The sequence below is a fragment of the Anarrhichthys ocellatus genome, unplaced genomic scaffold (genome assembly GCF_004355925.1).
Source record: "Anarrhichthys ocellatus isolate YVR2014 unplaced genomic scaffold, GSC_Weel_1.0 scaffold14, whole genome shotgun sequence".
Classification (NCBI taxonomy): domain Eukaryota; kingdom Metazoa; phylum Chordata; class Actinopteri; order Perciformes; family Anarhichadidae; genus Anarrhichthys; species Anarrhichthys ocellatus.
In genome coordinates, this window is record NW_022280044.1 from 969,959 (window position 1) to 985,008 (window position 15,050).

Here is a 15,050-nt window from a genome sequence, read left to right on the forward strand (position 1 = left end):
TGTGTGTGTGTGTGTGTGTGTGTGTGTGTGTGTGTGTGTGTGTGTGTATGTGTGTGTGTGTGTGTGTGTGTGTGTGTGTGAGAGAGAGAAAATACATGGAGAGAGAGAAAAGTAAGTAGGCATCTGTATTCAGTGAAAAAAATGTGGTCTGTTTGTGTGAATGTCTGTGTGCATGATTCTCTATTCAGTGTGAAGGGGTGAGTAGGGTTCATGTGTGCGCACCTCTGTGCGTGTTTGGGGGTGTACGTGTATGTGTGTGTGTGTGGGGGTGTGTGTGTGTGTGTGTGCCCTGGGAGATGGGCTGATAACACTTACAGATGAGGCTCCAGCACCAATACGGCTGGCTAAGCACCTCTGGATTCTGCTTACCTCTGCTCTGCGTTCCTGCATATTAGAGCCCTGCGCCAGAATATTGGAATTTGAATGGGAATCCTTAATTACGGACAACAATGCACCATCAATGCATCCTGATTAATACCATGGTCTGCAGGAACCTGACCAGGAATATCGCAGTACAATATGAATATGACAGAAAAAGCATACACATCATGTGTACTTTAATTATCTAACAAAGCCGATGCTAAAATAAGAGCTGGGAGTGCAAAACGACTGGTACTGTAATGGCTTGCATGGTAAATAGAATTCAGTATATATTTTCAGCATTAATTTCATTAGCCACATACAGCAAAATTAAGCTCAACACTCTATTGCTCAGAATTTCTGTTCTAAGAGAAATGGTGTTCTCGTTCACTAATTGATGAAGTCTAATCCATTCCACTTTTGTCAATGGAACACTTATTGCAGATGTTTCACAATAACAGTCTTTCATGCAAGAGAAGGAATTACACCCCCTGAAATGTTTTCAGTGTGAATAAGTGGAACTTTTGGATTTGTATAAAAACAAAGGGGAACAGATAAACAGTCAGGATTTACTAAAATATAATCTAAAATATACTTTTAGAATTTAGAAATTAAAAGCCCTTAAGTGAAGGCATGGGTCCCTCTTCAGTAGAGGTAAAAGAAGAAGAAAAAATGTCATTCACTGTTTGAGAATTTCCAGTATTTGTAAAAGATTGTCGCTCATTATGAGATGCCGTTTAATCATTTTACCTTAGAGACAATGTGAACTCAATCTTGACATGTTCACTTTTTATACGTAATAGATAAATACAAGTATTAAAATGTCAGGACATTGGCATGTGCATGTAAATTGGGCCCATGTATGTATCTTCAGTAGGTAGGTTATGGGTACACACATCAATGCATTCATTGTATAAGTATGTCAAAGTGTGTGCATGTGTGCACTGCACTGCCTGTAGATATAAACATTGTTGCAGCAGGAAGGCTGGGGAAATAAGAGTGTGGTTGGGGGGAGAGAAGAATGGATGGATGAGTCGAGGGAGGCAGCGAGAGACGGACGGATGGAGGGAAAGAGCATATGGAGAGCTGTGGATGAGCATTAGGAGCCCATAAAAACAGCTCATTAAGAAGTTCAATCTGTTCGTCGGAGAGAGAGATGGGGAGGAAGAGGAGAGGGGTGGAGAGGAAAGTGGAGGAGTGCAGATAGTGGGGGGAGGTTGGCAAGATTTTAACTGTGAACTGACAAAGCTGAGAACAGACACACATGTGCAAGAATGCGCACACACAAACACACCTGGCCACATTAATCTTCGGATGCAGCCTTACAAAATTTCACCTGATCCCTTGTAAACTACTTTAGTGAGTATGTATGCTTGTGTGTGAGTGCACACTGCAGTTGTGTACGTGTACGTAAGTATGAATGGACGTGAATGAATCTTTTCCATGAAAGAATTCAAGTATGATTCCTGCAGTTGTTTTGTCTGTCAGCGCGTCAACTCAAGCATTTAGTGCAGCACAAAGGAGCGAAAGAGATGTTGTGATGACATGTTTCAAGTTTGGCTTTTGTATAAAATAACTGTAACAAACTAATTCTGAATCAAATATTTTTACTAAAAAATGTGTGATATTACCATACCACAGATTCTTCCTGTGTCCTCTCCTCTTTCGTGCATTTATTTTACTTTCCCTTTGCTACTCATTCATTTTGTCTATTGTCCAATGTTACAGATTCTACCAAAATAGTCAAATATAAACACCCGCTGGAAGACAAACCTATTTACATAAAGTGCTATACGCAGTGACTATACTCAAAATGTGTCTCATTACTTTCTTTCTTCACCCAGAACCAAAGAGAACGGCTTCGAGCGAGATGGCGCCCTCCACCCGGATGTTCACCCGAGCAAGCGGCCCTGCACCATAAGCCCCGCCCAGCGCTTCAGCCCGTCTAATGGGCTCCCCTACCAACCCAACGGCCTGCCCCATCCCGGCGGCCCGCTCCCTCCGCAGCACTACCGGCTGGATGACATGGCCATCGCCCATCACTACCGGGACACTTACAGACACCCCGCCTCCAATCATCGGGAGATCCGGGAGAGACCCAGGCCTGTTGGTGAGGACATGGGGGAGGATGGGGGGGTTGCATACATTTGGGATTTTGAGACACAAACCAACTCCATTACATGGTGCACTGTCAAATATTCTGCTTTGTAGCACTACCAAGAGAAATATAAAGAGGATTTTTATATACAAAAGTAAACTGTTACAACAGTTACATCATTTTTACATCATTTCTGAGTTATTTAACTCTATACCACTGAGATCTGTATCCATTTTAATAACACTGATAATCAGTCAGTGTCCACTTCCACTTCAGCCAGGTGGATGCTTGTTGGTACAACAGACTGACAAACAGTCCCTCTGACCACATGGCCATCCTGCTGACTCAGAGACGCTGAGGCCGCTCTGATCTGATGGTTGACTGAAGTACTGCACTGTGAGATGTGTGAGCGCACAACAGAAGCACATTCAGGCACGGCGCCGTTGAATTAGAGACATTTTTCTGCGTAGACCGAGCCTTGATGAAGCTGTAATGACGACGACGGCTCTGCTCTAAAAATAGGAGAGACATTTACCATGTCTTGCCTTGTGATGGATGTTTATTGGACCAGAAGCTCAGTCATTTGAGTCCTGCCCTCAGGCTGAGAGAGAGATATGGAGACAGCAAAGAAAAGGGGGAGGGAGAGAGGAGAAGAAAGGAATGGATGGAAAGAGAGTTTCAACCAGGGAGCAAATGAAGGATGGGAGTGATGGAGTAATGTTGCGTTGTTCCTCTGTGTCATACTGACTTGCCCTTTGTTTACCTTCTATCTGTCTTACTGTTTACAGGTATGCATACAGGGACGAGACAGGAGGAAGTGATCGACCACAGGCTGACAGACAGAGAGTGGGCTGAGGAGTGGAAACACCTTGACCATGTAAGAAAAGTAATAACATTTTTTTATTCCTATACCTTGAAAACCAGACATTATCTAAATCCTTATTTCAGTCCTATTAAATTGTAATACTTCTCTTTGTATTTTAAGACAGAGTTAAGAGAAACAGTGTGTTTGTCAACTGCTGTGCACAAAATAGGAGTGACCTTAAAGTGTTGTGGGTGCTATTGAAAAAATAGTTATGTGAGATCATCTAAACAAAGGTTTGACATTACATGCATATCAAAACTAATAGCAATTTCTTTTTTTATTCTTTATAGAATTATATTGTGTATGTGTATGCTTGGATGTAAATAATTGGGGCGACTGTGGCTAAGTGGATAGCAGGGCCGCCTTTCAATCCCCGGCTCCGGCTCTGTTAGTTGCATGTCGATGTGTCCTTGAGCAAGACACTTAACCCCAAAATTGCTCCCGTAGTTGTGCCTACGGTGTAGAAATGTGATAAGTTGCTTTGGATAAAAGCGTCTGCTAAATGACTGTAATGTAAAATATGTTTGCCTGCAGTGCAACAAACGTACAATGTAAACATTGCTAAATTGTTGCTCGTGTGCTCACCATCAGGGCTGTTAATCCAGTCCCATGTTCACTAGGTGAAATATATCTAGTGTCACATTTGTGATGCTGTCAATGACATAATGTGACCACAAAGATATTCTTGACTGAAGTGATAAAGTCATGTGGAGAGGTGTGACCTTTGAAGGGTGAGAGTGTCTCGTGTTTCACTGCCGAACTCCATGAAACATATGAATGTAATAATGACGCACTAACTAAAATAACATCACAGATGTCGGCTTTAAGAATCACTCTCGTTGCCTTGCTGAATTTAAATCAATCCTTCCACGTCTATGTGTAAACTCAGCGCCTTGTCCGCTCCCTGTCACCCCCAGCTGCTGAACTGTATCATGGACATGGTGGAGAAGACAAGGCGCTCACTGACAGTACTGCGCCGGTGCCAGGAGGCCGACCGCGAGGAGCTCAACTATTGGATCCGACGATACAGCGATGCTGAAGAGCTGAAGAAGGGCGCCGCTAGTGGGCAGTCAAGGCAGCAGAGCCCGGCCGCACCGGAAAATGCAACACCAGGTTGGGAATCACACAAACTGCACATGTATTAGAGAGCTATTAAAGGATATCGTAGCAAAGCAATTAGTATATTTACAGGACTGCTTAAAGCCATGTTCCAGTGAGTTTAAGGATTTATGGTAATGTTTCCATTACATTGTAAGAACACGTCTCCGCTGGTCCTTCCACTTTCCTTGGTCTTTCTTTATGAGTTTATATATTCCACTTCCTCTATCAATCCTCTTCCTCCCACACCTGTGAGGTGGAACTAATGCACATAAACACTTTCTTGCAATCTGTCCTCTTTTTTTTTTTTTTTTTTAGCTCTCTTAAAGGGATAGGTCGGATGTTTTGAAGTGGGGTTGTATGAAGTATTTATCAAACTGATCTTGTTGCTTTGAAGACTGCATAGATCAGTTTCACTTTCAGTTCAGTTCCACATCTGAAAAGGCTGTCCAACGGCAAGATACAGCTGTTAAAATATTCTAAATATAACACACACTTGAACTGATATTGATTTTTTTCGGTGAGCCTTTCTTTCAGGTGGCTAAAATTATTTTTGCTGCTGGCCCTGTCCACAGCAGTACATTGATTTACTCCCTTGTCAGTACTCCCGCCTGTTTCCTAAACTGGGCGCGTGCCGACCGTCGACCTCTGTAGGTAATACACTGACTATGGATAAGTCCCACCTACAACTCGACTTCCAAACACCCAAACTATCCCTTTTAGGTCTGCAGTTTCCACACCACTATTAAAGCTGGGGTTAGCAACTTTGGAGAAACCAGCAAGACCAAGCTAGATTTTGAAATCCAACCGAAAAACCCATCTTAGTGTTGCCAACTCTATTGCACTTTTGGCCAAAGGAAATTATTGGGCGGGCTTATTACATTCCTGCGACAGCCACGGATACCGGAATTTTTTCTCCGTTGTTGTCAGAGCATTTGCTTTATTGATTGCTGTTGGGATGTAATAAGAATTTAAACAAATATAACAAAAAAGTGTCCAAGAAGATATTACCTACCCTAGCTTTAAAGAAGCCCTATTATTACCAGTATTATTAGCTGATCTAAAATCTCCCATTGTTACTTAGCTGGTTTGTTTCCTACATGAAAGTGATATTATCTAGTTTTTTTATTTTCTCCAGCAGTTTTATGGTTGATAGTTAATGTGGAGATCTCCAGGGGTGGGTTCTAGGTCCATACTGTTAAGTTTGTACATACACTACTAGGCCATATCATCTATGTTATCATGATTTTACCATTTTACATCTCACTAGTCTATTGCATCAATGAAAAATAAACTGGATGATTTGTTTCGTTCCTTAAACCGTGACTGAAAAACCAGGGTAACCAACAGGTTCTACAACACGCTGATTTGTTCGACAATCTTTTGTGCTGTGTCATGCAAAACATTGGTTGATCTCTAATTACCATGGCCGTGTGTTTGTGTCGCCCCAGAAATTCACAGGGAGCTGCTGCACCGGCCTGTGTCTGGATACGTGCCTGAAGAGATCTGGAAGAAAGCTGGTGAGCAACATTTCCATGCCTGCCATTATCACACACACACACACTCTTTCTCTCTCTTTCTCTTTATCGCTCTGCAGTTTTTAAGAAATGTTGCTTTGTAGAAATCAAGTCCATTTTTTTCACCAGATGTGAGTAAGGGCTGAGAGAGGATGAGAGGCACTCCTTCAACCCCATTCTCCCCTCTCATTCCTGTGTAGTCTGCTGGCTGCAATCTCCACCCCTGGTAGACGTATATTAATGTGTCAGGCTGCTCTTACAAAATGATTTATATTTGATACAGTAGTGAAGTAAAAAAAATAAGAGTTCCACCACCACACTCTGCACGCTCCAAATATGATGTCAGGTTGTAAAACGATTTTATTACACCAGTCAAATAAGGGAGATAAGTAGCTGCTGGTCCGGTGGTTCTGCTGTTAAAAAAAAAAAAACTACTTAGCAAGACTTGTATCTTCTTGCGTTTGGCACCTCTGTAATCTCCTTAGCGATAGGCATCGCAGCTATTCTATTTAACAAAAGTGTTGTCAAATTGTAAAGGGAAATTTGTAGAGCCAGTTAAGATCAAGTATTGAAACTAATTTGTTGCTTTTACAGCTTTCATTAGCAGCCATTACATGTTTAGTGTACACAAACTGCATTCTTTAAACTCATGAGCACAGCTGCAATCACCATTATCGCTGTCCTGAAAAAGTGAAAGAATTTTCCGTTGAGGCCTCACTGCTCGAGGAATCCACTTTGTATTCACCGTCAGTGATACAGTATATCTGCTTTTTAAATCCCTTGGAGAAAAGAAATTGTCCCCTTGCTTGACCGAGCATGATGTGTGAGATACTCAGAACAAGTAATATGCATTTAAATTGAATTGAGTATCACCATTGGGACTCTGCCTGCTCTCCAGTCCTCTCCTCCCCTCACCAGCTTTGATCGATCTTCCATCTAAGGCATTTGGTGTGTAATCACAATTCCATGCACAAGGCATATATCACACCGCACCAGGGCAATTTCCATGACTTCAGGCAGCACAGTAGGTTAAAGACAAAGCCACCCTGGTTTGAAAATGTAGCTCGATTACGATGGAAAGAAAATGTCTGTCTTTAGAAAAGCACACATTCTGTGTGATATTGAATACAGATTTTACATTTGTAATACAAGTGTAACGTCAACAAAGGGAATTAAGTAAAGTGAAGCATATTTGTCAGACATAAAGCTGTATTTATCTTTTGTCTGTGGGATAAATGGTGCCTGCTATTTTTCATTCTCTGCATTCTTCTCCGTATTTACTTTTCACTTCATTCGCATATATTCTGGCTGAGGAGAGACTGATTTAAATGTGACCTAGGGAGGACTGAGAAATAGGATTTTTAACACAATGGAGTACGGCAGTGAATACATCTGTTTGAAATGGGCAAAATGTTTACAGTTGGTGATAAATATTCAAGCACCTTGCACGGTGTCCTACCGGCTTCCCACTTCCCTCACCACATGGGCCTCTGGGATCACAATAGAAATGCATAATTTAAATATAAATTGCCTGATTTGCATACACAATTAGTCAAGTTACAGGCTTGATGGGAGCAAACAAAAAAGCCCTCCTTTTGCTTTGACGTTCGGTTGGAATTCCACTGCTTAACACCCGCGCAGCAAGGTTATTCATTACACAAAACAAGAATAAAATAACACATTGCTCCATCTCAAAAGTATGTTTTCTGACTGATTACCTGGGATTAATTGGCCCATGCTGTTATCTCGGGGATATTATAAGAAAAAATATAGTTTTGGTTTGCTCATTGTCAAATATGATCCTTTTAACGTTTTAAATTTAAAAAAAACATCATCATTGACCCATTGGAGAACCTCTTGTAACTGATTAAACATGCCACATTCACCGTTACTTCCTAAATGCCTTAATGATTAAACGAAAGCGATCACGTTTTCATATTTTAATGCACCCACTATCGTATATTTACCACGTTTAAAAATTGATGTCTGGTTAAATTTGGTGTATCCCAGGGGGTACTACCTGCAGATGATCTTGGAATAACAAAAACTAAAAAGGTTTTCTATGTGAATTAATTCTCATCATTTAACTTCAAGGCGTGTCTTTTCTCAGATTTTGTCCGAACATAAAAGTGAGTGAAAGCATTAGTTTTATGGTTATGGTTTCTGTCCTCCAGATGTGTTACAGATTTAGCACATGAAACTGCTTTCAGAAGGCACAATCTTAGGTACCACTTCTGTCGAATGAAACTTTTCAATTGTTTCAGAAAACTGTTATTAAATGTTTATATTCAGAAATAGTAACTGTTGTATCCTAGACGAGACTAAAAACATCAGTGTGCTCATTGAAAATAATCTTCCAACAACAGGATGATACAATGCCCACTACATTACAGGTACGGGAGGCTTGACTTCCTCTGTGTCCACACTCTTTCCAGAGGAGGCTGTGAATGAGGTGAAGCGACAGGCTGTGTCAGAGTTGCAGAAGGCCGTCTCAGAGGCCGAGCGTAAGGCTCACGAGATGATCAGCACCGAGCGGGCCAAGATGGAGCGTACGGTAGCAGAGGCAAAGCGACAGGCTGCCGAGGATGCGCTTTCCGTAATCAACCAACAAGAAGACTCCAGCGAGGTAGGAATATACACAAGCACTTCGAGACATCAAAAAGTGTACCCTCAATCTTTCAAAGACATCATGAAAACTGTCATCGCCATCCTCTTGTTTGGTAGCTATGGTAGTTCTTTGTTGTCACTTTGACTACACTTTAGATGCCAGCTGTTCTAGTAACTCCCAAATGATACAAATGATAGGATATTCACTTACAAAGACGTTTCTGTTGTATTTTATTGTTGTATTAATGGAAGCCAAATGAATGGAAAGCAATGCAAAACAAGGTCAATCCAGCATCTATTACCCTCGCTTTCCTCCTTCCTCTATTTGTTTCGGACAGAGTAGCTAGCATGTTTAGAGAGGTGTTACCAATTCAGCTGAGAGGAAAGGGAAGGAGCTTTCATTTGCTAATCACCATCAGAGACCTTGGCATTTAATCAGTTAAGTGAGAGGGAAATATGGCCCACATCTGTCATTAATTGCAGGAGTGATGTTTATGAGAGAGAAGCGCCCCAGAGGTAAACTCTCAGAAGCTGTTTGTAACCTTGTTCTCCTGTTTCCTGTGGATATTCAGCTGCCCTGACATGCTCTCCCTGCGGTTTCTAGGGCTTATAAGAGGCCATAAGTGTTATTAGAGATGGGTTTTTCATCTGTCTGTGGTTTGTTTTAAGCTTAAGTGTTGTAAAAGGAGAGACAACTTCTGTTAATGTGCAGACTGTTGCACTGATATCTGTTGCTAGTTCTCTGTTTGAGGCATTTTGATATCACTAACACATGATAGTGTGTTATGCATAGGATAAAACAAACAAGGGGTCCTACTTACAGTTTTATCAATAATCAGAAATTCATCAGCTCAACTGGCCAAATGTCTGGATTGTAAATTCTTCTGCTGTATTATTTTCGTGTTAGGTAACTGTGTGTCTTTCTGTCTGTCAGAGCTGCTGGAACTGTGGCCGCAAAGCCAGTGAGACGTGCAGCGGTTGCAACACGGCGCGCTACTGCGGCTCCTTCTGCCAGCATAAGGATTGGGAGAAGCACCACCATGTCTGTGGTCAGACCCTCCAGGCCCAGCAGCAGCAGCAGGCCAGCCAGCAGCAGGGAGGCGTGCCGGGGTCAGAGACCCCTGCTCCCATCAGCTCCTCCGCCTGCACCCCGAGCAGCGGGACCGGGAGTCCGGCTGCTACCCCGCCTGCTGCTACCCCTCGCTCCTCCACCCCCAGCACCCCGTCCTCCTCTGCCCTGGATGGCACACCGCGCTAAGAGACTCACACGAAGGATGGAGTCAAAGGCCCCCTGGGCTTAACAGACAGCCCTCAACCCCACAAACAGCATGACTGTCTACATTGCCTTGCAAAGATACTACGCTAATGTGGCTAACAGAAAGAGATGACAATGCTTCTGTCTGTCTTGCAGCGTAGTCATAGAAGGAGGAGGAGGAGGTCCATAATCAGGTCATATTGACTTGACATGACTTTAAAGAAACACAAAGATATTCTTTGTTTTGAATGAATGAATTTAAATATTGACATCCTTTTATCGTTACACTTGCTATTCTTGTTGTCCGTTTGTCGTCGTGCCTGTTGTTGTTAATGTTGTTGTCATTGTAGTTTATCTTATTTTTTCCTGTAAATATTAAGAGACCAAGAAGAGATACCCGTGAACTCAAGACAAGTATATCTGACCTCCCCTTATTTAAATGTTTTTATTTTCCATCCATGAATTAATGCTTATTTCCTTCCTGTACCTGGGACATGAGACTAATCAACCTCATTTTACCAAACAGCATACCAAGGGAATATAACTAGCTAGCAGAATGAGTGAAGTCGTCAACACTCTTTGTAAAGAAGGATATCAGATACCCTGAAAGACGAACCAACGGAAGGATGGATGAACAAGTTTGCTGCCTGGAGAGAGAGGGACGGACTGAATCTCTGGCCCACAGACAGCCATGAAACGGGCAGATGTGCAGCAGATTGCAAGCAGAGCCAGCTGTTCAACCAATGTTATTTCCCTCTCACTTGTAATAATATCCAGGTCAGTGGGCTGGGAAATACAAATCCGTCTCCCTGAAGGACATAAAAGGAAGAATTCTTGGACAAGATACAAAACTTTGCCCACTGCACATGTGGAGGATATACTGACTACAATTCGCACGTGCATGCTTGGTGGGTCACAGAAGCTCTCAAACAGGAAGTGAAGTCATCGTCCCGCCGGCGAGACTGTCAAACCACCACAGCAGCAATCCACTGGGCCCCTCAGAGCTGGAAACCTACAGTGTGGAGAACTTGGTAGGAAGCTCATTCTGCACTCCAGACACTCCCCTCCTGTCTCAACTCTTACAAACATTTTCATCTTTCTTCATGTTTTCTTATTCTTTTTCTGTAGATGTCATGGTGTTTAAGACTTCTGTCCTGTGGTGTCACCAATGGTTATTTATTGTATATGTGTTGGACAATTGTGACAATACATAGTACTTCAACCAGTCACAACTCTAAATCCTTCATAACTCTCGCTCTCTCTAGCAAAAAGAGATAAAAAAGAAGTGTTATCTTTTTTTCCAAGCTGCTTTTCTATTCTGTGTGTAAGTGGTAGATCCCTCGTAGTTCTTTAAGTTGTACTTCCCTTCGTCCTCAAGAAAAGACACAAGCTATATCTCAGAGCTGCTACTTGAGTCCGACCCAGATCTTTTCTGAGAACTAGCATGTTGCGCGGAATGCTAACCTAAATGTTTTGTACAAGGGACATACATAAATGTATTTGCACTGTCACAGAGGTTATTTCGGCATGCTTATTTTTTAGCATACTTGTGTTGTCGCTATAGAGCCATAACTCATCAACCATTTTGTATGTAGTGATAGCATTATCTGTTTTCACATTTTTTAGGATGGGGCTTGTTGGAAAAATGTAAAATCACCAAACCCACTTTCTTTCTCCTTCTCAACATGTTAACAAAAGCGGCCATAACGTTTTTTTGGAAATAGTTACAGACAGTGCATGCACATTACTGAACGTTTGTTAAATATTTGTTATTTTTTAGAAAAAAAATGAAAAACAACCAAAAAAAGTAAAAAAAACTGACAAAAAATATTCTAACAAACTAACTTTCCAAATGCAGAGGTGTAGACTCCGATTGACAGCTTTAACACTGCAAAGCACCAGGTAACACAGTATTAACACAAAAGATAAACAAACAAAAAAACAGCCAAAGATTGACACCAAGGACCAAAATCCTGATTTAAACGATTTTCAAAAGAGGTTTGTTCACACATATATTTGGGTTATTTATTTCTTCACGTTTTGTTCACACTTTCATGGAACAAAACCAACTTCAATATCATAAAAGTCATTTATTTTAATCCTTTCTGGAAACCAACGGCACTCATCTTACATTGTGAAATGAGAAGGTGTGAATTAAACGGACATTTTCACAGCAGTGTTACATTTCAACTGGAGCAATAATAACTAATGAACACTGGTGACTTCTGTGACCATTTTTGAAGAAAAGTCTTGAGATATTTTTTGATCTTGTTTGTGCATTTTCTCCTTACACAAATGTGAGATTAAGTGCCCATTTCAGCTTTAAGCAGTACAGTTCTTTATTCTTAAAGGCGGTGAATGTGAGACTGGGCATTCACACCAATGCCGTTTGTTTTGTATTTATTTATATCACAGTATGTCATTTTTTTTGCTGTTGGAATAGATAATCAGTCACAGCTTTGTTGTAAACCTTCAATGTAAATCAAACAGACCTCTCATTCGCAGTGAGAGAGCACTTATCCTGACGCACACAAAGGCTCTTCACCCCAAACACCCTGGTGCTACACAGAAGCGCGTTACAAATTCTGACCTCAAGAAACAAGTGGAGGCCCACAAAGGTTCTGGGCTGTTTGCTCCCTCTGTACTTCCTCATCCCTCCCTTCTTGTCTAAAAGAAAAAAAATACACACCTGCATTATCGACTCTAAAGGGTTAAACAATCCAAAAAGGTGTCTGACACCCTACTCAAGACTCCTCAGAAGCTGTGAAGAAACAGCCAAGCTGTTTTAACACTAATGTATTTGAAAGTATACAACAAATAATGTGTGTGTTCATCACTATCAGGGCAAAACCTGGGTTTGAAAAAAAATAAAAAATGGAAAAAAACGAAGACTAAAATTATTGCTCAATAATTCTTTGAGAAGCTCTATTTTTTTCTTTCTTCCCTCCTCTATGTGTGTTTTGCTACAAATTCCTCGGTAGCAAACAAGTCTCACTCTACCTCTTACAGCACGATAAGAGCATCAGTCGCGGCGCTGATACTGGTCTAGTCTAAACCAAATGGGCACAAGAGAACAGGAAAATAAAAAACCCAAAGTCGAAGCTCATACAGCTGCAAAACCATATCACTACTTGGTAACAATGCAGACCTCATAAATAAATGAAACATAAATGAATAGAAATGAGAAAAAAAAACTGAAAAAAAACTTTTGTTATGTTCCTTTATGCCTGTGGCGTTTTTAGAGTACATCAAGAGTGATTTGTTTGAACAGAATTTTAAAATTGTGCTGATTTTAAAGAAAAGTTGTCGATTCCTATTTCGATGATACAAGCTGTAGGGTCACAGATAAGAAATGTTGTTTGTCTCTCGCTCTTTTTTCTCTCTTGTTTCCCCCTCCACCTTTTTCTCCTTTTCTCTGTTGTGAAGACATGCTAAAGCGCTTGTCGACTTGTCAGTGGGGGGGTAAAATTCAAAAGAGGGGATTTACAAAAGGCAAACGCTTGTAAAAAACTAAAATGAAAAAAATAAGGCTAAAATTTAGACATGCCTGTTTTTCACAATGGGAGGAAATATTATATACATTTCCTACTTATCAAGAAGCATTTAGGAAATGTGTGGGGCCGACAGTGAACAGTGAAGGCCGTAGCATTAATCTGGGGGTGTGAGTTGAACTTAAAGGGTGGGAGTTTTATTTTTATTTTTGGGGGGGTGGGATGGGTTCTCTTGAGAAGATTTATTGTGAAAAAAAAGCTCAAATGATTTGAAGTTGTTGTGCAATACTTATTTGAGACATGAAAACCACAGGTTAGTGGTAGGCTGACACTGGGCGGTTTCTCCATCGCCTAGAGTCAGTGTCCTTAGAGAGCTTTCCAGTCTACTATGTCAGAACTGTGGTTTCTTGTTTGTTTTTTTTATTTCTTTTTTAAATTCTTTTTTTGGGCTGTAAACTATGGTCTGTCAGTCTGTGAAACTTTGCAGTATAATTCTGGTATTGTTGTTCTCTTAACGGTGTAATAAATATGTTAATACCTGCCTCTGAGACTTAGACTTGAGTTTTTTCATTACATCAGCAGTATCCAAGATTAGCGCAACACCATCCATCCAAACACCAGCATTTCACAAATTAAAGGGACACTCCACTGATTACAGTTGAAGTTCAGTTCACAAGTTCCCTATACCCTGCTTTATCATCTATTTTACTTTAAATGGGACCATAATTTACTAAATGAACATCATGCTGTATTGAAGAAGACTTGAAAGCTATTGAGATCCAGAAACTCATGTTCCCAATGTTTACTGATGTAATCTGTGAGAGGGTAATTTTCTCATAAACTTCCATACCATCAGACTTGTTTTTGCAACTAGAGGAGTCCACTCAGGGTTGAAGTAACGAATTAGGCTACTATACTCTTGTTTCTAGTTATACACTAGGCCTTTTTCTTTCTTTTTTTACAAAAAAATGAATTAATTTTACATTTACTTAATAGCCTACCTTAACCTGAAGTATTGTACTCAACTACATTTGAAATCGCTTCCCCTACAGAGTTAAAAAGAAAAATAACGTGAAAAAGTGTTGATAAACTTTGTGAGAAAGGGACAAAAAGAAAGGAGATAAATCCGGAGGAGAGCACTGTCTCCACTCAGCTGACGATCCGGAAGAAATACATGGCCGAGCGTCAGCGCGAGAGGTGCGGTCTCACCTGGGCCGGGGATAGCGCGTGAGAAGTACATCAAATGCACACTAGCAAAAATCAAATTAAGGATTTCGTCCTTATGCGCTATGGTTTGTATTATTGTACCTCGGTAAAGTTGCATCCATTTTACTTAATCGCAGATTTAATACTCTACCTGGTAAGCACGCCAGTGTGACTCAAATCAAGCACACCCACGATGTTACTGTACAGGTGCACGTTGTGGCTATAGGATAGCCGATATGCTGATATGCTCACGGTGGATTCTCAACGCTGACTTTTGCTTCACTGAGGAGCTTCAACCTTCACAGTGAGAGGACTTTCTCCTGTCTGTGACGATAATCCCCGGTGTGACTGCAGCGCGTCATTCGGCTCATAACTTGTTGAATTGGAGTGTTGGGGCAGCCAGGCTGAGAGGACTCGTTACATGCTGTGATTCATGAAGTTTAATCTGGTGCAGACTGTGGAGGACTTCGCGACTCTCACGGGATGACGTTCAGACAGGTGAGTACAACAACAACAACACTCACTGAACTCAGATGACAATGTCAACAACCAC

General features: G+C 41.2%; 1 protein-coding gene across 5 annotated transcripts in view; it reads left to right on the forward strand.

Annotated features, from left to right (window-relative positions):
• The window catches only part of runx1t1 (RUNX1 partner transcriptional co-repressor 1), a 56,649-nt gene extending 42,816 nt beyond the window's left edge, over positions 1 to 13,833 (forward strand). For 2 of the 5 annotated variants that reach the window (XM_031853644.1, XM_031853650.1), the window contains 6 exons: positions 2,205 to 2,470; positions 3,247 to 3,344; positions 4,241 to 4,436; positions 5,873 to 5,941; positions 8,332 to 8,564; positions 9,480 to 13,833. In XM_031853644.1, coding sequence (XP_031709504.1) covers positions 2,205 to 2,470; positions 3,247 to 3,344; positions 4,241 to 4,436; positions 5,873 to 5,941; positions 8,332 to 8,564; positions 9,480 to 9,803 — 1,186 coding nt within the window. In that variant the 3' untranslated portion in view covers positions 9,804 to 13,833. The remainder of the gene's footprint in view (positions 1 to 2,204; positions 2,471 to 3,246; positions 3,345 to 4,240; positions 4,437 to 5,872; positions 5,942 to 8,331; positions 8,565 to 9,479) is intronic. The other 3 variants (XM_031853646.1, XM_031853645.1, XM_031853649.1) reach the window with 3 other exon arrangements.
• Positions 13,834 to 15,050: the final 1,217 nt, after the last annotated feature.